Source organism: Phragmites australis, chromosome 14 (assembly GCF_958298935.1).
Source record: "Phragmites australis chromosome 14, lpPhrAust1.1, whole genome shotgun sequence".
NCBI classification, from domain to species: Eukaryota; Viridiplantae; Streptophyta; class Magnoliopsida; order Poales; family Poaceae; genus Phragmites; species Phragmites australis.
In genome coordinates, this window is record NC_084934.1 from 21870824 (window position 1) to 21873327 (window position 2504).

Below are 2504 nucleotides of genomic sequence, written 5' to 3' on the forward strand. Positions count from 1 at the left end.
AAAGAAACATCGAAAACTTGCAAACTTGCAAGGGAACCAATAGAGGGAAACTAGAAGGAGATGAACACAATAACATAAAGAAAAATAAACTTCATTACAGAAGAGGTCAGCTCTATTTTCGACGAATTACAAAGATTTTTTCTCACAAGACTCTCACCTAATACATAAGCTAAGCACGTATCTTCCTCTCTACTAAAAACCTAACACAAGACTCTCGTAGGAGTGGCACAAAGAGCTCAAATAGCTGGTTCAAACTCTCTCATAACTGTACTCCTCTATTTATAGGCCTAGAAAATTTGATCCCTAAGTTTCCTAACTTTTCCCAAAATACCTCTCTCTTGTAATACACTCCTACCTACCACCGAAAGTATTTTGATATATTTTCTTCTCCATTCATGGGACGGCCGCGACGCCTTCATGGCTTAGCTTTGCCTCGACGCAAGCTTCGCGATGGTGCTACGTACTCCTCCAGTCCTCCCATGGTTTTGAAGCCAAACCGCGCAACTGCCTGTACGCTTCTCAAAGCGTGACTCACCGCCTTGCTTACACATTAAGCAAACGCTTCGATGTTGACGCGTGTACTCTGTAATGCGATCCTGATCGCCGACAAGTCTCTCCCGCTCTCGATCCCGTGGGTCACCTTATCACTTGCATTGGCCTCCCCTTCATTTGATTTTGTCAACACGTCATCTCCATCCGCCTTCAATGCTTTGCTTGAGCTCCACGTGTTCAGCTAGGATCACTCTTGACTCCGTCCGGCCCCCTTGATCGTCTGGCCCCAAGTACTCCGCTTGATTCCGATCATCCCGCCGTCGACCGCCAAATTGCATCCATCATCTATGCACCATAAGACAAGCAAACACAAATCTCCAACTCCAATTCTAATTAATCCATAATCAATATGCTCAAATAAAAACCTAAATCAATTCAAATCACATCAAAACTCATGCAAAATTGAAGATCATCAAACCAAATAAATAACAATATCAATCACTCATCACAAGTAAATCAAGACACATTTCAATTTGATTTCTTAAGTAAAAACAGTTTTGTCGTTTTCCTGTATTATCAGTATCTTTTTAATTCGGAATTTTACGTCAGGATTCCTATTTTTCCAATTATCACACATAAGGCTATAGCCTATTGTACCCAGCCTAGTACAGGCCTCGGCACTTTCCCCACTCCATTCCCAATGAGCTCTCCGCCTCTGCCTTCGTCGCCGCGATGGTCTCGCCTCCCCGCTCCAGCCGCTTGCTCCTGGCGCTCCTGCCCCTCCTCCTCCCGCTCCTCATGGCCGCCAACCTCATCCTCAAGGACGGCTACACTGTCACCACCGCTACGCGCTCCTCCCCTACAGATGACCTTTCAATTCGTCTGTTGTTCAAGGCTCCTGAGATTCCTTGATGGGGAATTTTTATTGGCTGGCGTGTTCTGGGAATTGTGATCGAAATGGGAATGCCTTCGATTTGGGTTACAGTTTGACTACCGTCTTTGTAAAGTTAGTGCTAAATTCTAATGCCAGTGAAGCTGCAGTGGGTGTGTAACAAACTCTGCAACTCTATTCCTGTGTGTACTCACTGCTCAAACTGGAGTAACTTGATTTTAGGCCAAATTGTGTACAACAAGCTTATGGAGATATCCGAGCAGTTTGTCGCAAGAGGGCTAGTGAGGACAGAGGAGAGCAAACAAAAGATTGGGGGAGCACATGATGTTTACATTGCTGATATAAGGGACGCAGATCATCTAGCACCTGTTCAGGATGCTGATGCACTCATAATCCTCACTAGTGCTGTCGCGAAAATGAAACCGGGCTTTGACCCTAGCAAAGGCGGAAGGTACCCTGAGCAGGTTTTTTGAGCGAACCCCTCTTCAAGATCATATGTAGAATGTGTTACTCATCAGTTTAGCTTATGATAAAATTGGGTGGATTGGATTGGTCAAAAGAATCAGATTGATGCTGGTACGCTTGTTGTTCATTCTGTTTAAGCTTAAGTTTTTATTTGTTTTAAATTTTACAGATCACACATAGTATTTGTTAAGTGAAATGCTTGCTTTGACAGCCAAAGCTGCTGGAGTAGAGGATATGGTGTTAGTGGGATCCATGGGAGGAACAAATCCTAACCATCCACTGAACAGCCTTGGCAATGGCAATGTACTGGTAACTTGTTGGAGTTTCCTCCCTGCGTCATGTATAAAACAATGGTTCACCAGGGAAAAACCCGAGTCAACATCGCTAGACTACATATAAGCATCCCTTGGTTTATTTGAAAGATGTATTTCAAACCAAGGACGAATCGATGTGGTGCTGTCGACGTATGCAGCGACTTCGATCACCGTTCTGATTGCTAGCCGTCTAAGGCCAGTGGGCACATAGATACTGGACTTCTGTTGCCTTTTTTTCGATAAAGGAAGATTTTATTGCTCTCAGAGAATTACATCCAGGTGATACAATAAATCTGAGAAACCTTCCGGCCTCTGCAAAAGGTGCACACAGCCAAAACAAA

The 2504-nt window shown here is 44.1% G+C and overlaps 1 protein-coding gene across 1 annotated transcript; it reads left to right on the plus strand.

Moving 5' to 3' along the window:
* The first annotated feature begins 1224 nt into the window (after window positions 1-1224).
* LOC133890327 (uncharacterized protein At2g37660, chloroplastic-like) lies at window positions 1225-2043 on the plus strand. Its single transcript, XM_062330733.1, has 3 exons — window positions 1225-1372; window positions 1607-1835; window positions 2019-2043. Exons 1-3 carry the CDS (start codon window positions 1225-1227, stop codon window positions 2041-2043), a joined length of 402 nt encoding a protein of 133 aa, XP_062186717.1.
* The last annotated feature ends 461 nt before the right edge of the window (window positions 2044-2504 follow it).